We start from the raw sequence: 16,280 nt of genomic DNA on the forward strand, positions 1-16,280 counted from the left end.
ACTGTGCCCCCCTCCAGTGTCAAACACCAATTTGTGCCATTCCCAGTGAGACATCCAGAGACAAAGCAACTGAGCATCTAGAAATGACATTTTATTTTGTGAAGAACACTTGAAAAATAAAGATGAAAAGCTTTTCCAGGCTTTGCAATATAACCATCATAACCCATGGAATTACAAAGACTCCGTTTTCCAAAGGGGTTCCCTTTCCCTAACCCCCCTCCCCAGTTTTCCCACAAACTCTTATCCTGTGGAACGACCCACGAGAGTTTTAAGGAAAAAAACCGAAAGATACGCATTTTTGAGCCAATATTAAAAATAATCCAAGATCGGTTCAGTGCAGGTGCTGCTACATCACACTTGAACAAAGGCACGAGATCCCCTCTCGGAATTCACACTTGGATTTCTCCCCGCTCGGTGTTGTCAGGGAGAAAGCAGAGGGAGAAAGCAGAGTTATCAAAGGGGGGAAGGCTGAGCTCAGTCCAGCTCTCCAGCAGCAGCTGGAGGAGCCAAGGGGACAGCAGAGAAGTGCAATGCAGCAGAACCACCTGGAAACACAAACCTTCCCAACCAGCACCTGGATCCCTCCTGGAAACCTGGGCCTCCCAAGAACACTTGATTTGGAAGAAGGCGACAAAATAAGATAGGAAAGCATCAGCTGCCCTCACCTCAGGCAGGATATCTATATCCAGGGAACCAGGATTTCAGGATTCCAGTGGATTCAAGGACATCAAACAGGCCCTTCTGGAGTGGTCGGCCCCAAAAAAGCACAGAAGCTGAACTTTAAAGATATGCACAGAAATAAATAAATACTGATCATGTGCTTTGTGGTGCTTTTCACTTCTTATTCTTTTTTTTTTTTCAGTGTCAGTTTTTATCTCTCAGCTGTCTGAAATGCCAGAATATTCTGAACAGGAAAAAAATCCCACCTCAGGCAAAGTTTTTAGGAGTCTGCTGAACCCGCAGCTCCTGCTACAAAATCTCCTCCCCCATCAAATATTTGCTGCAGTTCCCAAAAGCAACTGGCATTTTGTCCTCTCATCATTATCAGTTAGGGATAATCAGGCTTACTTCTGACCTTAATACTTGAGGACCTTGGACACCCAGAGTCCTGCTGTCAGACAGAGGCTTCACATGAGCCCCGTGACACCAGGGGAAACACCTCGCCAAACGCGACAGAGCGTCAGAACTACTGGAAAGGTGGGAAATGAGGGAAATTCCTCTGAAAAAAAAAGAGCACTGAAGAGAAATACAAGCCCTTTTCCTGAGTCCAGGAAAACCCACTTAACTCCAAACACCGGATCTGGCAATTCTGTCTGACCGTTTTGTCTGTTGATGAAACTTCTGGACAACAAAAAAATCCCAGAAACCGCAAAACTCGATTTAGTGGCAACAACAACAACAACAACAAAAAAAAAGCCCCTAGAAACTTCAAAATGTAAGAGTACCACACTCTCGTTCCAGGTCACAAAAGCCCTCTGGGTTTTACATCTCGACAGCTCCTGAACTTGCCCCTTTTTTCAGCCAGTTCTGTGCCCTTTGTTCAGAGATTTCCTTCATTCCTCCAGTCTGGCTCCAGCTCCTACACACTCGGGTTTATGTAGAGAGAGAAAAGCAAATTCTGGTACTGGCAGTAACTTCAGTGATGAGGGATGGGGAAAAAAAAGAAGAAATTCTCCAGAGGGATGGTTCTGACTGGATTAAACCTCAGTAGTGATGGTGCAACGTGTCAGATCTGCCCCCAAAAACATCCATCCATTCAGGGACAAGAGGAGCCACCAATATTATTGAATGCATCACTCCATTTCCTCCCAGATAAAGTGCATTTACCCAGCCTGAGAGCAGGCACCACGAGGAGAAAGGGACACTAGAGCACTTCCCCAAGAGAGAGCAGAAATAAAAATCAGAGTTATCCCGAATCCTACCCCCAGTGTGGCTCCGGGAATTCTCGAGGATGCCTTGGGAAAGCCCCTCTGGCTGCTCCATGGTGGGAGATGGATACAGTGTGCTGTGGTGAGCAAAGCCCCTCCTGTGCTATCTGAAAACCCCCACGTTGATGGAAAGAGCCACCTCTGGTTTCCGGGGCTTCATGTGCAGCTTCTCCTCTGGGAAAAAGGGATCCTGGGCACTCCTGGCTTGGCGGCTGCAGGAAGAGAACAGGCAGGAAAGGGGGTTAATCCCAGTCCTGAGCTTCAGCACCCACAGCAGATGAGCCTGGACTGATCCCCAGCTTCCAATGAGGTGTAAGAACGAACCACAAGCTCAGCCCGACAAGCAAAGCCAAGGAATTCCCTTTTCCTCATTCCCTCAGGGTTGCAGCAGAAAAAACTGAGGCTCCCTGTAGGAACTTAGAGCCAGCAGTTGGAACGATCCCAGTGCTTCCTGCAGGACCACTGGAACTGTGTGCTCTGAGAGCACCCTGCTACCAGTGGCCCAAAAAACCAGCCAGGTATCAAACTAATTCATGGAATCCCACACTGGCTGGGGTTGGAAGGGACCTGAAAGCCCACCCAGTGCCACCCCCTGCCATGGGCAGGGACACCTTCCACCAGCCCAGGTTGCTCCAAGCCCCGTCCAACCTGGCCTTGGACACTTCCAGGGATCCAGGGGCAGCCACAGCTGCTCTGAAGAGCAGCATAGAACAGTTTTTCTAACGAAAAATAAATGCAAATACTCAGCACCTTTTCTTTTTTTCCAGGGCCAGCTGCCTTTGCTTCTCTTTCCCAATGTCATCTCTCACGGTGCTGAAGTCCTTGGTGTCATCCAGGAGAAGGTTCTGCCGTGGAAAAGGATTTGATATCCATGAAAGTCAGAAGGTCAAACCATTCCCCACCTGTTGCTCTGTTGGCCGCTTTAAACCCCAGCCAGCATGTTCTTCCCTTCTCCTAAATAAGCCTGGTTGCTAACTCAGAGCTCAGTACACTGCTGGGCAAGTCTTGTTTTACAGCTTTAAATAGATCTGTCCATTTTTTGGAATATGTAATGGGTTTATACATCTATAATGAGATTTTTAAAAGGGCACTGTCCTTGGATTTTACTCAGAATTAGAAAAAGGAAACAAACAGAAACCAGTCAATTAAATGAGGGCAAGAAAAAAAGAACCAGGAGGAAAAGGATCAGCAGCAGCAGCACATTTCCCATCCACGTGTCCAAACCCACATCCCAGCACTTCCAGAGATGCTGCAGGAAAACCAGGAAGACTAAATCCCAGATGACTTACCTTCACCCCAATGATGTCTCCATCCCTCAGGTGATAAGGTGCTGACTGCAAACTCTCCTGCTTTTTCCTCCTTTTCCTCTTGGAAATCTGCTGTGTCTGAATAAAAAAAAAATTAAAAAAAAAAAAAAATTAAAAAAAAAATCAAAGCAGAAGATTTTCAGAATTCTCCTGCAATACAATCTCAAAGGAACTGCAGCACAAACCAGCACAGCTGTTGGACTGTGTCACTGCAGATCTTACCCAGCTGGATATTGGCAGCCACTCAAATCTCTCAGGGAAGTACTTGGCTATTTCAATTTTCTCTACAGGGAGACAGTAGTGAGAAGCCACTCTCTGCCTCAGTGCCCAGGCGGTGCATTCCTTGGAGATATCCCACACCAAATCCCTGCAGTCAGAGTAGTCCCTTTCTCCTGGAATTCCCATCTGGACTCGCAGCAGCAGCTCCTGGGGGCTGGCAGCAGGAGGAGAGAACGCACATTCTCGTGAGTCGTGCTTTCAGAATTCCCAGTTCTCACTCCCTCCTGCCTCCCCTCACAAAAAAACCAAGCTCCAGATCTTCCTGAATCCTCCCATTTCTAATCCTGCCAGCACTGGAGTTCAAAGCTGCTCAGTGCAGGCTTCCTCTCAAATGCAGGGCTGGAAGAAATAAAGTGTCTTGAGCTCTTACCCCAAATTCTCTTCTTTTTGCAAAGGCTCCAGGCAGATTCCCACGCTGGCACCCAGCTTGTAGTCACTGCAAACAGAGGGCAGGGATAGATGGGATACTGAGGAGGAATTCTTCCCTGGGAGGGTAGGGGGGGACTGGGATGGGATTCCCAGAGAAGCTGTGGCTGCCCCTGGATCCCTGGAAGTGTCCAAGGCCAGGTTGGACCAACCTGGGCTGGTGGAAGGTGTCCCTGCCCAGGGCAGGGGTGGGATGGGATGAGCTTTAAAGCTTTAAGGTCCCTCCCAACCCAAACCAGTCTGGGATTCTCTCATTCCTGTCATCTATTCTGAATCACTCCTTCAATGGATCTGTGCTCACCTGGGACACCACAGCAAGGGGCCACTCAAAGACAAATGAAAAAGCCAGAAAAGTACAAAAATTACCTAAATTAAAAGCACCTCAATTAAAGCTCAGCAGAATCCCAGAATGGTTTGGGTTGGGAGGGACCTTACAGACCATCTCCTTCCAACCTTCTGCCATGGGCAGGGACACCTTCCACTGGAACAACCGTGGCAGTGATCCCAGTTTATCCCAATGTAAAAACATGCTCAGTAAAACTGAAGCAACCACAAATGGGCTTTCTGCTGGCAGGCACCTGATTTATTTCCCCACCAATCCCTCCCACAGTTGCACATTGCCCAAAAAACACCTACTTGAGTCTCTGCTTGTTGTTCCTCAGGAGCTTCCCCGGGCGTTTGCTGTCCACTGTCCATGCCCTGAGGAACGAGGGCAGGGGCACAACCTGCTCCTGGCAGCACGGCAAGGTCAGGGCCTGAAAGAAAGGAACACCTTGTCAGCAACCTCAGCAGCCATTCTCCTTGGAAAGAAAGAGAAAGCCACTGGATTAACCCCCGAGGCAACACTCAAAATTGCATTTACTGCACACCAGCTGTTGCCTGTGGTTATGATCAAAATATTCCCTTCTCAACCTCAAAGGGAGTTGGGCTTCACTCCCTCCCAACACTTCTCAGCTCAACTTATATTCCAAAAGTACCACATTTCTTTTTTTTTAACCAAAATTTGAACATCTGAGAGGGCAATGAGGCCGCTGGAACCGTTTCCCAGTCTCTACAAGCTCCTCTAAGCCCTCACCAAAATGCTCAGACAATTCTCCTGTTCCCAAGCTGCAAACAGGCAGTTTCCCATAGCAGGAGCTTGGCAGAGCCTGAAACCAAAGACATTCCCAAAGAATAAGTGTTGGGGTGGACCAGAATCTAATGAGGTATCCTTCCCCATGCAGTTCAGGACAACAAGGAGCCTTCTGGCAGGACTAGCTGGTGTATTTTTGTGGTGGTTTTTTGGTCGGGTTTTGTGTTTTGGTGGGTTTTTTTATCTTTTGGGGTGTTTAGTTTGGTTTTGAGGGTTTGGTGTGTTAAAACCTTTATGTTTCTGGTTAAAAAGAAAAAGCAAAGGCACCTTAGCTTCTGGCCAAAGAAACTAAGGCAGACCTTCCTGACTTCAGTGCAGCCAGAGCAATTCCTTATCCATCAGCTTCAACAACAAAAAAGAACAAAGAGGAAGCAGAAAACTAACAGAGGAACAAGGTGGGAATGGAAAGTGGCTTTTTTAGGAAGTGCCTGGATGTGTGTGCTCCTCATGGGGAAACTGGACACAGTGATGCAGAGCTCCAGGTGAAGTGCAACGAGGCTTCCCCAGGCCGGGAATCCCGAGGGGGAGGATGGGAACGGCAGGGACACTCGGGAAGTGTCTGAGCCACATGCTCCAAACGCCCCTTGGTACTTACCCCTGAGCAGGGCACAAAAGAAATGCCACAACACACTGGAGACAGGGGAGAAGGGAGTGGAAAGGAGGTGTTAGCAGAGCTGGAGTCCCCAGAGCGCTGCCGCTCATCCCCCCCCACGGGAGAACATCTCACCTGCACCTTCAGCTCTTCCAGAGAAGCCTCTCCTGCTATTTCTATCCTGCCAGCATAACAAAGGTCCATGGCCGGGTGGGGGGCTTCTGGTGGAGCTTTTGGAAGGGATGGGGGTGGGAGGAAGAAACAAACAGAGGAGTCACCGTGACTGGGTTCATAACCCTGAGAGATCCCAGTCCCACCATGGGAGATTCCACTCCCAGAAGGGACCTGCCCTCCAACCCTTCTGAATATCATGGAATTCCAGAATGGTTGGGCTTGGAAGGGATCTTAAAGATCCAACTCCCTGCCACGCCCTTCAACTAGAATAAGCCCAGTAGATGAAATCCATCCCTATAGGTTTCCAAACGAGGAGCGTTCCAACAGATCCCAGAGGGCCAGCTTTTAAAATAGGAGCAGTTATTCCCATTGATAAATAATTGTTGGTTATGACTCTGCAATGTTATTCCTACTGCAAGGAAAAGGTAAATCTGCCCCCAGCTGCTGAAATCATCAGGGGAGAAAGTGGAACTCAGAAAAGGTTTGAGAGAGAACAGAAAAATGCAAAGAAACCTCCAAGGAGAGGGGTCCTGCCCTCCAAAACAACGCAGCAACAAAGAAATACTCTTTTCTTGTAGAAAGGAAAATCTATTTCCTTCCCATTTTCCAATTTAGTGACTCCCACTTCATTTCCCTCTCCCTTCTCAACCCTCACTTGGTTTTCCTGCCCAAGTTGGTTTTTGATGGGACCTTTAAAAGAGCAAACCCAGTTAAAATCCTGCATGTGAGGTCTCTTATACCATGGGAGCTTTACTCATCACTCCTTTTCCAGCTTCCCAAAAAGCCAAACAGCCTGAAGGGAATTAAAAGCGCTGTTGGGAGTCTGGCATTTGAAACCATATCACCTCTGGGCTTTAAAATGCTGCCACTTCCTTCAGGGACAGAGTAAAGAGCCCATCCTTCAAAATTTACTGGGATCTCGAGCAAATCCACCTGAGGAACATCACAACACGATTATCCAGCATTTGTGGACTTGTCACAAAGTCCATTTGTCTCCTTTCACCATAAACCTGCTGCCACTTGTACAGCCCTTGGTGGATTTCAGAAGGATTTAGGGCTTTGGATTAAAACTTTGGGGTGGACTCAGAGCAACCAGAGGCGATTCCTTTCCACGCCTGGCCAAGCTCACCTGCGCCAGCAGACACCTGCAAAGCTTCCATCTGGCAGGTTATCCCATTCACTTGCTCTTGAGCATTCTCTCCATGTTTCTTACGGCTTGAAGGCTTCAGCCACCAGATGGGAATTTTCAGGAAACCCTGGAAAGTGAACAGAGAGCACCGGGAAGTTTCTGTTTCAGTGCAAAGAGAACAAAATTCCCCTTTATCAGAGGAAGGAGGAAAACACTCCTTCAAACGGGAGTTGTGGCACAAGCTGCCCAGGGAGTGGTGGAGACACCATCCCTGGAAGTGTTCAAGAGTGTGGATGTGGCACTTGGGGACCCGGTTTAGTGGTGAAGATGATGGTGCTGGGCTAAAGGTTGAACCTGATGAACTTAAAGGTCCTTTCCAGCCCTAATGATGCTACAGTTTTGCAAGGGACACCTCCCACTATCCCAGCCTGGCCTGGGACACTTCCAGGCCCTGGCACAGGGTGCCCAGAGAAGCTGTGGCTGTCCCATCCCTGGGAGTGTCCAAGGCCAGGTTGGACGGGGCTTGGAGCAACCTGGGCTGGTGGAAGGTGTCCCTGCCCATGGCAGGGGGTGGAATGAAAAGATCTTTAAGGTCACTCCCATCCCAAACCACTCTGGGATTCTGGGATTCCAAGTCTCTGTCCACTGACTAAAACCACAATCCCTCTTGTTTTACCTTTTCTGGAAGTTTCCCTTCCGTTATGAGCAAAGTGTCTCCCCTGCACACATTGAGTTCCTTCAGGGTGGCATTCTGTGGGAAGAGAAAAACCAGGATATTTGTGAATCCCCAAGTTCCTGGATGCAGCTCTGCCCAGGGAAAGTCTCTACAGAACAGGGAAGAAAGAAACTCAAGGCAAAAAGAGGATCCTCTTACTTCCTGACTTAGTGCTTCCCCTGCTTCATAGCACCAGTCAAGCCTTCTCAAATGCCAGTTATCACCTACCAAAAACCAAAACATACACATGCAAAACTAATTAAACAGTGATGCTGGTTTGGGAAAACAAGATACAACTTCCTAAGGGTGAAAGGTTCTTTTTTCTTGTGTTTAAAAACCAAACAAAACACCCAACTCTGACTAAATGAAATACGGCCTTTGTGCCCTCCCCCAGACCCAAGAAACACTTTTCTATTTGGAAACACTTTGCACTTTTCCTCACCTGCCTAACAATTTCCCCTGGTTTAAGAGGAAAGAGAAGGAATTCCAAGGTCAATTTACCATTTGAATCTATGACAAGCTCTTTAAAATGAAAATTGCATTATAAAGACAGCGAGTTTAGAATTCTTTCCTCACAGGTCACTGCAACAAATAGACCAGGTTTAGGGTGGCAAGAGCTGTCTAAGAAATATGAAAAATTCCCTCTAAAAGTAAATAACAACACAACAAACCTGATAATCCACATTTCTGCAGCATTAAATCGAGACACTGAAAAAAAGAAACACGGGGTGAGATTTGTCTCAGTGCCGGGGTTGGGAAATAAAACTTTTCAGCACATTTTCTGTCAAAGACTGACTGATTCCTGGGCAATTTTTTAAACAATATAATTAGATAAACAAGATGTTTGTTGGTTTGTTTTTGTTTTTGTTTTTTTTGAGCTGTATATTAAACCCTTCAGGGAGATGAGATGGTTTTCAGGCAAGAAATTCCCATCAGCTCAGTCAGCTTTTCCAAACTGTTTAAAAAAACCCGTCAGTTTGTTCCTTTTTTGAACAAATTTTGAAGAAATCCTTACTTGAGGAAATTCTGTCCCCGAGTTTGCAGATGAACTTTTTAAATACCTAAACCTTGCAAACTCCACCCTTTCCAGCCACTCTTTGCCACCACTGGAAGTACCCAGAGTTTCCTCTTCCCAGCTCCTCTCCCTCCAGTTCTGTGCAAAGCAAAGGGTGTAGGGAACGTTCTCCAGGAGCAGCAGAGCCAGGAATTCCCAAAGCTGCCTCACCTCTCTGACAGAAGCAGTCTCCTCCACAACTATCTCCATCTCAGGGCTCGAGTTCGGGTCGCTCCCAACCATAAAGTACAGGAAGAGCTAAAAATGGGATCAGAATAAATATGGGAAGAGTGAGAAATAAGCACTCCCCGCTGCAGGAACGGCATCAAACTGCACTGCAGCACCTCTGGGCTAAAGCAACCAATCCAAGCAGCACCAACAGAGCAGCAAAGACATGGAGTTATCCATTAACTCCACAACTCCTCCTCCTGGACAGGGCTTGGAGCCACCTGGGCTGGTGGAAGGTGTCCCTGCCCACGGCACGGGGTGGAATGGGATCAGCTTTAAGGTCCCTTCCAATCCAAACCATTCTGGGCTTCCAGGATGTTTACAGTCTGTAGATTCCAGGAGCAATATACCCCCCCCCCATCATCCTTTCCAAAAGCAGATGCACCAGAGACCCTTTCCCTCACAGCTCTACCTGAGTGGAAGTTGGAGCTTTCCCACGGCACAACCCCAGCAAGCTTCCCATCTTCAGCTCTGCTTCCTTGACAGTGTAATCCTCAGGCACTTCAGGGAGGATAAAAACATGGAGAACACCATCAGCCTCTGCTGCCTGGAAACACCAGTTCTATCAAGCTGCTCTTGGGAGCAAGATAAAAACATTCCGTGGCCCTTGGAGAGCTTGCCTTCCCCAGCTCTGCCAGCAGATCTCCGGCTCTCCCATGAGGAGAGCAAGGGGATGGGAGATCTCCCAGGGCTCCCTGTCTATTGTTGGGACTATTCCCCCTGTGAATCCCTTTTTTTCCCCCCCCACAACCACCAGAGCAGCTGGAATTTCCCCTGCTGAAGCCGCCTCTGACCCTTTCCATGTGCTGCTCTGGGAAGAATCTGCCCCTGCCTTCTCTAAGATCCCACATTAAGGAATTAAAAGATTGCAATCAAGATTCCTCCCCAGCTTCCCTCCTTTTCCATCCATCCCAGCTCCCATTCCCCCTGGGTGCTCCACTCTGGACAGGTTTTACTTTGCAAGGGCTTCTTCCTCCTGCTGAGCCCCCAGAACAGGAACGACATTCCAGGTGTTGTGTGACAAGCACTGACTGGAAGGGAATTGATCTCTCCTGGGGTTTTATTAGTGCAGGGTATGAACAGAAGAGCAAAGCCATGGAAAACTGTTTCCCAGGAAGCTTCTCTCCACTGCCCCAACACCACCAAAACCAAAGCTGGGGGTCCCTTTCCTGCCCAACTCTGCCCCTCAGGAGCACAGCTAAACACTGACAGGTGGAATTAGAGATGGAAAAAAATAAACCCAAGCGGAACATTTGAGTTCAACCTCTACCTTTGTATTGCTGCTGTTAACGAACCTAAAAACTGGGGGTGGGGGGGAAAAACCCACCCAGCTGCCTCAGTTAAGTCTGGAAATCAGTGAAGTTCTTCTCCCAGGGAAGGACAAAGGGGAGCCTCAAATCTCCTCGGTGGTTCTTTACAGAACAAGGATGGAATAAATCAATTTACCTGGAGACAGAAGTTTCCCATTCCCACTAACAGGTCGAAGACAGCTCTCATTTGCTGTAACAAAAAGGGCAGAAAAGAGAGATTATTAAATAATTCAAGTAAGAAACTTGGCTCAGAATTAAGATTAATTACCATTAGATTAATTACAACAGGTCTCCCACCCATGACATCAAAAGCCCACCTGGAGAAACTCCCAGAAAGTCCCTGAACAATCTTTTATTCTTTTGCTGAAGAATCATTTTTCTCTTCTAAAGTACAATCAGTAAAATTTTACAAAACTGGACAAGTGCTTCCAAAGGGAAACACAACAAAAACTTGAAAGAAAACTGGAGATTCTTCCAGAAAAGAATAAAGTTTTTAAAAAAAAAAAAAAATCTTCTTCAACTGTGAGTATAATACTTCAGTAAGACAACATAAATATTCCTACTCAAATAAGCAAAATAATAGCCTCATAAAATGCACTGGTTTATTTTCTTAAAGTCTGGGAAACTAATAATTAAATTTAAAATTAATTGAGTTTTAGGTCATTTGCAGCCTCTTTCCAAAAAAAAAAAAAAAACCAAAAACCACCACAAAAACCCCCCCAAAAAACAACAACAACAACAAAACAAACAAACAAACCCCTAACAGCAATGGATTTCCTGTTTTGAATAGACTGCCGGAAAAACCAGGAAAATCCTGGTCAATTCAGTAAATTGAGTGTTATGAGACAAAGGTGAAGCAGCTGAACACTCACCAAGCTCCTCCTCCAGGTGAAGCTCCCTTATCGCTTTCATTTTGATATCTGACATCACCTAAACGAAAGGAATGTTAACCCTCCCAGCAGGGAATGCCAGGAACACCCCTGCCTGGAGAAATGCCACTCCACAAAGAGCAGCAGCTAATCCCTCCCTCCTCTTTCAGCTCTGCTTTCCTGCCACCCCCTCAAACACAGGGCAGGGGCCAAAAAATCAAAGCTGGTTGGCACTAAAACACTGCCCTGGTTTCATTTACCTGCCAAAGAGCCCAGTAATGGGAACTCTGAGCTCCAGGGTATTTTCAGCAGGGAAAAAAACCTCACCCCTGAGGCTCAACCTAATTAACTGGGCAAAGGGCAGTGGGCAAGCCGGGGGAGAAGAGCCGTGGCCAAGCAGAGTCCTTACCGTTTCAACAGTGGCAGTAATTTTAACTTGTTTCTCTTCATCCTCTGCCCCGCAGAAGTTCTTCACTTGGAGCCAGCTGATGTCATAGGTAAAGGCTGTCAGATTGCCACTTGAAATGCTCACAAAGCTGTGGAAATCAACAGTGCAGACACAGTCAGAGACAGGAAAGCTGCCTGTTGGCAGGGTAAGATTACTCAACAGCAAAGCTCCCAAATAAACTGATGGTTCTGAGGTCATTAACAGTGATGGAATAGCACAGGGCAAGGGTCAGGCAGCACAGACGTGTAAGGAGAGCAGAAATTCGCCCCTGACAGCTTCAGATTTAACTGGGAGATTCCCCTTAAAGGTTAAAACCTTACAGTGGCTTCATCCTGGCACAGCCTGGGCTGATTCTCCTCTGATATCGCTCTGCCCTCTCATCCCCCCGAGTCCCTCAGACTCCACCCCCAGACATTCAGGTCGTGCCCAATCTTTGCCAGCACACTGAGCACAAAGTTGTTCCCACCAGGTTTTCCCCCTCTCTTTTCAAGTGGAAGCCAAAGGGATGTGTATCTGCCCTTCGGGAGCAAGGAATGTCTAACAGCTGACAAGTGTCCGACCTCCAGAACTTAGGGCTGGCCTTTTAAACACAAAGCGAGGCAAAGTGATAATTAGTTACAAGAATATAAAGAATATATCACTCTAACTGAGCAGATTTTGCCAAAACAGCTTTTTTTGTTTAATTATGCTCCTAATCACAGCGGTCACCTCTGGTCATGGCTGTCCAAGATGAGCACTGAGCAGCCGTCCCTCAGGCCAACGCTTCGGACCGTTTCCTTCATATCCTCCTCTCGGAAAACCTCCCAGTTCTTGGCTTCCTTCTCCGCCCCGGAGCTGTTCCTCAGGATGATTCCCCCCGCAGGGGCCAGGGCTGAGCGCAGGTCTCGCAGCCTGGTGCTGCAGGAGAAGGTGTGCTGGGCCTCGCTGAAGTGCTGGCCCTTCCCTCCCTCGTTGTGCTCGGCCAGGCGCAGCACGTTCAGCACCACGGGCTCGTGCTCGGCGCCCGTGGGCACCTTGGTGCCTCCAACCTGAGGGGAGCAATCCCACAGTCAAGGCACTGCCGACCCGCACGCTGCACCAAAACTGCAGTGAAATTATGGGGGCAAAAAGGGGGACACTTCTCTCCTCATTGGAGATACAGAGCAGCTTCCTACTGAAGGGCCAAGCAGAGTAACCCAAAGGTGCTGGCAGGACAAAGGACAACCCCAAGGGCTGGTACCCAGGGAGGCTCCATCCCTGAAGTGTCCAAGGACAAGTTGGAGCAAACTGGGCTAGTGGAAGTTGCTGAGTGGAAGGAGATGGGCTCCAAGGTCCTTCCAACCCAAACCATTCCATGGTAACAGCGGCTGGGAAACCAGGGGACACTTGGTCTCCATCAGCTTAAGAACAAAGGAATTTAGCCCCTCAGGATATTAAAGAACTGCCCAAACGTGACTGAGGCGGATCATAAGAGTTAGATTTTAGAACCTGAAGTTAAACCTAAGCAATAAATACAGCTCCTTGCTGAAGAAAACTGAATCACGTGGAAAGCTGGAGGAAAAACTACCCCAAAAACTATCCCAAAAGCACAACCAAGACAAAACCAATTCTGGTCCTGGACATTTGGGGTGTTTCAGGTTTGGCTTGGGGTTTTCCTTTGATAAACCTGGAAGGAAACTAATACTTTTACAATAGATGTCTTTTAAAAATAACCCTGTAATCCATTACATAGACGGGATAAAATGCTGTGTTTCCTGAGCACTTCAAAGTCAAGCCTATTAAAGGGAAGATACAAGACTGGAAAATTTCAGGGAGAGCATCCACAGACTTATCTCTTCAGGTGAGGCAGGCGGGTACTTGGCTCTTTTACCTCTTTCCCGTTCCACACGAAGATGTCTGTTCCATCAGCCACCCCGATGCCATCCAGGCTCAGCTCATCCCCTAAAAAAACAAGCACATCCTGAGCTTTTTGCCCACCCCCCAAACACACAAGCAGGGTGAGCAAGTCAGGCTCTAACCTACATTTCCCTACATTTTCTCCTTTCCTCCTACCCTCTCCTCCACCTACCAGGAAAACCCTATGGAAGCAAACATCCACAAGCAAATCAAGGGCAAAATACACACTGATATATTTTTATCAGCAAAAGGGTTTAACTAGCTTCAGTGCTGAAGTCTGAACTGCACTTCACAACAAAGGTTACCCAGAAAAGTCCCCAAGTCTCTCATTTCACTACCAAGAGTGAAATAAATAACTTAAATAAGGTAACAGGAAGTTTGAGCTGGAAGAGTGTTCAGTGACACACATCTCCAAGAGGGTTTCTATGTGAAATCTCTGATGTCTGCAGTAAGTTCAAATATATAAAGAACATGGAAGCCTTGATTGGAGTGGCCTTACCATCAAGCACCTGGTAGAGATGCAATCCTGCTGGTAAAGGCTTGGCCAGACTCAGCACCATGTCTCCTTCCCAGGAGTCCAACATCTCATTGGGAAAAAAAATCACCAGAAAAATTCCATAAATATTATGTGAATTTAGAGAGTGTTATTAAAATGTAAAATTTATATGCTCTTATATAAAACATAATAAATATTATAGAAATAGTATATGAATTATAAAATAAATACAGCATTTAAATTATTATTTAAATTATCTAATATAAATTATTTAAATTTATGTAATATTATAAATGCTATATATTCCATATATATGTTATGTAGATTTATATAATATTATACAAAATCAAGCAGTAAATCACATTCCAAGCTGCTGGAAGCTGTTAGGCTTCCAAGCTCACCTGGGGACACCTTGAGCAGGTAAAGACAAATCTGTCCCAAAATGAAACTTTAAAGTGTCAATCCATAATAAATAATAAATAAATAAATAAAATCCATAAACAAATCTTACGAGAGCTTAAAAGTCTTGAAGCTCTTTAGTTCTTGAAGCCAGAAACCTGCTGAAAATTTAACTAGTTTTCAGTCAAATTTAGTTAAATTTTCAGCAATTTCATGGCTTAGACCCCAAATTTATTTCCTTATTTCTAAACCCACATGAGTTTTTAGCCTCCTGAAACCACTTTTACAGTCGAAAACTCCTCATTTCAAACAAAAACTGCAGCATAAGTACATTTGCAAATGTTGTGGTGGCTCAAGTAAAGACGCAGTTTGAGTTCAGCGAGGGGAGCAAATACCTGGAGAACGGCCTGGCGAAGGTCTCCCAGGGTTTTCCTCCTGTCAATGGTCAGATCCACCACGCTCTCTTTCCAGGACAGGGAGGGGTGCAAAGCCCCGTTGTGGAATTTGTAGCAGGAGCTCAGATGGAGATGCAAATCGATGCCGTTGCTGGCCGAGTCACATTCAGCTCTTGGGGAGAGGAACAACAACAAAAGGGTGACTTGAACGCCAATTTTAAACTCCAAGTACTGAAATTCCATCAGATGGCTGGTTATGCCCCTAGAAGGGAGGCAGGGAATCACCAGAAGGCAGAACCCGGGAACACAAATCGCACTCTTCAATCAGCCTCCGTGACACTGAATCACTTCAGCACCTGGCTCTACCCACAGGGGGGGTGTTTCTCTTCCCCTCAAACCCCTCTGGAGACCTGCAGGGAAGAGCTGGTTGAGCCTGGGCCAGTGCCATCAATGTACCTCTTTTTTTGCAGCTCTGCATTGGCAGCGTTTATCTCATCCAGGAGGTGCTCAGGAATTTGGTACCTCGGGTTTCCCCGTGCTGCAACAAAGAAGAGAAGGCTGGTTTGGCTCAAAATGTGGCTTGGCAAACGAGGAAGTCAAGATGAAATATTACATTAAAAAAGAAATTACGTTCAGAGCAGAGAAAATTCAACTGCGAGATGACACAAAGAACAAATAATTTAATTCTCCAATCAATCTTTAAGGCAAAATAATATATAAATGCCACGAGCAACAACTTGTATTTGTTTTGGATGTTCTGCTGTTAATTGTGAAGCATATTTAAAAGAAAAAAAGGAAAAAATCAGTGTCAGCTGTAGCCAATTCACTGGTCACTAATTTCATTTAACTTTTTTTTTCCCCAAGTGGTCACTACAAGGAAAAGTGGATCTCAAAGGACAGAAAAGCCCAACAGCCCGAAAAAACTGTCACAGCAGAAAGCACCCTCAGACATCAGGACGAGCTTTGAGTACCTTCAGGAGGCCTTTTCAGCTGGGATTTTCGGTAAAACAGCATGTAGGCACTCTCTTTACCCTGGAATTGTTTCTCAATATCCTTCTCCTTGATGGGCTGGACTTTGGAATCGTTGAGGTCGAACCAGTGGCAGCCAGCAGAGCTGGCCCTCGGCCCGGGCGGGGTCTTCTCCGAGTGCCAGGGGACACCGTTGCTCCCAGGAGGGCTCTGCAGAGCTTGGCCTGCAGGATCCAGCCCCACCAGCAGCTTGTGGGCCTCCTTCAGGCCAACCCTGTTGGCATCAGGGCTCAGCTGGAATACCTGAGGGTGATGCTGCAAATACTGGGAGCAAACAAGGGCGGGATGAAGGCACCGGGTTGGAAATCCCCACGAGTCACCCTCGAGCTGAGCCACAAACCCCGTCCCTTCAAACTCCATCTCAGGGGGCTTCCCCCACGTATTTCCTCAGTTCAGACAGAAAAACTGTGATTTTCTTACCACCTGACCTTTCCTGTGACACCCTCCAACCCCTCCAAAAATCCACAAAACCAAACACAGAAATTAAACAACCCC

At 46.9% G+C, this 16,280-nt stretch overlaps 1 protein-coding gene across 1 annotated transcript in view; it reads right to left on the reverse strand.

Moving 5' to 3' along the window:
- Positions 1-1,140: 1,140 nt before the first annotated feature.
- USP40 (ubiquitin specific peptidase 40) overlaps positions 1,141-16,280 on the reverse strand; it is a 24,412-nt gene continuing 9,272 nt past the window's right edge. Inside the window, exons 11-32 of the mRNA XM_027907414.1 lie at positions 15,728-16,049; positions 15,213-15,294; positions 14,757-14,928; positions 13,966-14,050; positions 13,441-13,511; positions 12,300-12,619; positions 11,553-11,679; positions 11,147-11,204; positions 10,411-10,464; positions 9,377-9,465; positions 8,908-8,994; positions 8,354-8,390; positions 7,842-7,906; positions 7,644-7,718; positions 6,968-7,094; positions 5,800-5,894; positions 4,577-4,695; positions 3,885-3,950; positions 3,458-3,668; positions 3,218-3,313; positions 2,679-2,773; positions 1,141-2,140 (exon numbers count right to left, since the gene is read on the reverse strand). Of these exons, the coding sequence (XP_027763215.1) occupies positions 2,032-2,140; positions 2,679-2,773; positions 3,218-3,313; positions 3,458-3,668; positions 3,885-3,950; positions 4,577-4,695; positions 5,800-5,894; positions 6,968-7,094; positions 7,644-7,718; positions 7,842-7,906; positions 8,354-8,390; positions 8,908-8,994; positions 9,377-9,465; positions 10,411-10,464; positions 11,147-11,204; positions 11,553-11,679; positions 12,300-12,619; positions 13,441-13,511; positions 13,966-14,050; positions 14,757-14,928; positions 15,213-15,294; positions 15,728-16,049 (2,562 nt within the window). The 3' untranslated portion in view covers positions 1,141-2,031. The remainder of the gene's footprint in view (positions 2,141-2,678; positions 2,774-3,217; positions 3,314-3,457; positions 3,669-3,884; positions 3,951-4,576; positions 4,696-5,799; positions 5,895-6,967; positions 7,095-7,643; positions 7,719-7,841; positions 7,907-8,353; positions 8,391-8,907; positions 8,995-9,376; positions 9,466-10,410; positions 10,465-11,146; positions 11,205-11,552; positions 11,680-12,299; positions 12,620-13,440; positions 13,512-13,965; positions 14,051-14,756; positions 14,929-15,212; positions 15,295-15,727; positions 16,050-16,280) is intronic.

The sequence above is a fragment of the Empidonax traillii genome, unplaced genomic scaffold (assembly GCF_003031625.1).
Source record: "Empidonax traillii isolate 1590-97213 ecotype Southwest subspecies unplaced genomic scaffold, ASM303162v1 scaffold1454:size153018, whole genome shotgun sequence".
Taxonomy (NCBI): Eukaryota; Metazoa; Chordata; class Aves; order Passeriformes; family Tyrannidae; genus Empidonax; species Empidonax traillii.